The 2,988-nt window shown below is 35.1% G+C and overlaps 1 protein-coding gene across 1 annotated transcript; it reads right to left on the bottom strand.

Annotated features, from left to right (window-relative positions):
• Positions 1 to 535: 535 nt before the first annotated feature.
• On the bottom strand, positions 536 to 2,500 carry LOC108780781 (uncharacterized). The gene is made up of 2 exons (XM_018548597.1): positions 2,438 to 2,500; positions 536 to 1,362 (listed from the first exon to the last, which is right to left on the bottom strand). Exons 1-2 carry the CDS (start codon positions 2,472 to 2,474, stop codon positions 536 to 538), a joined length of 864 nt encoding a protein of 287 aa, XP_018404099.1. The 5' UTR covers positions 2,475 to 2,500.
• Between the last annotated feature and the right edge of the window lie 488 nt (positions 2,501 to 2,988).

The raw sequence follows: 2,988 nt of genomic DNA, 5'->3' as shown, positions 1-2,988 counted from the left end.
GATAAAGAAAGCGTGTGCACTGTATCAAAAATGAAACGAGAAATTTATAATATAGCTTCAATTTTAATGTGTTACTAATTATATGTAGTCGTAGAATTAAAGAAAGTGTCAATTTTTATGTAATTGTAACATATAGACATGTAAAAGAGCCTTATATTTTATCATTATTAATTTATTAAAACATATTAATGTATTAATATTTATTACATTAAAATAATATGTGTGTGTGGAAACATATATATTATCTTAGAATATCACGAAATTTAATGTAATAAAGTTTTACATTATAGAAATTTAATTAAATTTAATGACTTAATGTATCTGTAACCGAAAAGTATATTTGTCTACATACACATAGAATTTAATGCATGTAAATATTAAATCTAAGTTACTCGTAACTTCATTTTCACTTTACAACATTAAATATTTTCAATGTGCTTGCTTGAAATTTGCTTCCATTATATTACATAAAATTTATTGCCTTTATTAAAACAATGTAGGTATAAATTATTATTTGCAAATCGAGTGACGCACATTACTTTATATTCAAACGCAGGTTCTGTGCGGCAGCAATCATTTGGCATCTTTGCAATTCCATCTTCTGTTCCTTTAATTTGAGAAGCTGCTTCTTCAGTTCCAATTTTTTACGTCTCACGGCCATTTTCTCTTTGTGCCGCCTCTCTTTGTTCTTTTCGGCCAATGCGAAATTCTTTTCTATTTCCTGTACAAATTTTTCGAATAACGTCGTCAAGATTTCCTTGCGTTCCAACGTTTCACTGTCTTTCTCGTTGGTCATGGGGGCTAAAGGATCTTCTCGTTGCCGATCGTCAGGCGAGCTTCGATCGCAACCTGGTTTTGGTTGAATCGAGAGATTAGTTGATCCGCTTGGCGGTTGCGACTCGTTCGTCTCCAGATACACATGCCTCTTCTTCTCGTTGAAGATCTCGTCCAAGGCGCGTTTGTGCTCCCACTGTCCATAGTGTCGCATCCTGCCTGGTTTCTTCAGTCGTTCACGGTACACGAGGTTTTTATACTTGCGCTCGAGAACTCGCCATTTATTCTCGCATTTCTGCGGACTAAAGTAGAATCCGTAATTCTGCATCTCCAGTGATATCATCTCGAACATCTCTCGCAGATTCCTGATCTGCGTCGATTGCCCGACCAATGATCGATACTTCTTATACTGGCTGATTAGGCAGGTAGTAGCTTTGCTGGTCCACTGGTTCAACGCGCCCACATCGACACTCGACGGTATCGTGCTGGCATTCTCCAAATTTGAGAAGCTGTTCTCGTGTTCTTCCTCGACGTAACACCGAAGAGTCGGTTCCACTTTGACTTCCATATGACTGTCGATTTTGTTCTCTATCAAAAATATATAACATTAAACAAAGTATCTTTTAATACTGTAATGTGTGAATACAAAATAAATAGGACATAAAGACTAAAAATTAATTTGTGATCTTTAATTAATAATGTCTAAAACAATTCGGTATGAATTTATACATTAATTATCCAAGCCTGCAATAACTCTCGCCGATTTAATATTCAGATTTGAAAAACAATCCTAACAGAACTAGAATAGTAATATTACAAATTAAATTAACAAGCAATTTAATAATATTGGCAAAAATGAATAATTTAAAAAATTATATATACAATATAATAATTAGGTCATTTTCAGTATAACAACAAAATGATAACAAATTTAAATGTTAAGCATTACATTAAATTTCTGTAATATAATACGAACGTTCGGAATATAAACTTTTTAAGACTTACGTAATTTTTTCTTACTGCAGTTATTTGTTTGATTTTAAAAATCTTTTGAATTTTTCTGAAACTATATGAGAACATATAAAATAGTAAAGAATTGCGATGTTGCGGAAATAATCAAGATAAGATAATACGTTTCACAATATTGATAATCAAATAATTAGTAAAATATAAGAATAAGAATGATTAAAATGCGTATTAAATTTAGCGGGATTATTAGATTGTTTCAATGCGATTGTGTTGCAAGTCCAAAAAGTAATCAGCGTAAAGTCACATATCTGAAATAAAATTTATTTAAATATACATAAATATATCATTCCAACATTTCTCTGATCGTAGGTAGTGCTTTTCTTGATAATTCATTTTAAAAAAAAAGATTATTTGCAAACGATTAATTTGAAATTCAAGCGGTTAAACATATGATATTTTAATTATTTTATTATGTTATAATATTTGATAGCATCTTTATTCCTTTTGTGTACCAAAAAATCTTTGCGCATACAACTAAAGCATGTTTCATACGATCTAAATTCCCCGCGACAATTAAATGATGCAATTTATTGCCTGTGACATTTTTGAAAGAGCAAATCGCCGATGGTGATTACAAGCACACGCAAATTTTTTGACAGATTCGAACAAACCTGTACCAGAGCGATTTTCTTACCTTTCAACTGTTCATTATTAGCTACGATGTCGTCCATGTGTAAATCAGCGTCGACGACGTTGCGATCGCACCAAGTAATCCTGTTGGAGTGTTATTCGTTGACGTCGACTACGCGAAGTTCTCGTGGGGGGCCGAAAAACCGAAGGAAACTAGTTCCAAACCGGTTTCGAGCTGGAACTGGTTCCGTACGCGTTGCGAACTATCCACGATCATGTTCGCCCTCTTGTCAGATTCCACATGAATGCGCAACTTCGCCGGTTCGCACAAAGATGTCGTTCATTGTCTCGCACGAGTTTCGAACGCATTCCGAACCAGAATCGGATGCGACGCGACGCACGCACTCCGTCTGCAAAGTCCGATGGACAAAACAAGGGAACGCAGCGGATCGACATGTCGTGCGGAAGAATGCGTATCGGTTTACGCAAACCGCACGTCGAAACCGTTTCACTCCAAATGGAAACTTGTCGCCAGGTTAACTAGTTTTTGAGCCGAACCTCTTCAGCTGGAGCACTTTCTAATAGGAATCAGACGTCTCGTGAAAAGACGCGACT

The sequence above is a fragment of the Cyphomyrmex costatus genome, unplaced genomic scaffold (genome assembly GCF_001594065.2).
Source record: "Cyphomyrmex costatus isolate MS0001 unplaced genomic scaffold, Ccosl1.0 scaffold123, whole genome shotgun sequence".
NCBI lineage: Eukaryota > Metazoa > Arthropoda > Insecta > Hymenoptera > Formicidae > Cyphomyrmex > Cyphomyrmex costatus.
Note: the sequence above shows the minus strand (reverse complement) of the source record. Positions and strands in the feature narration are given on the sequence as shown.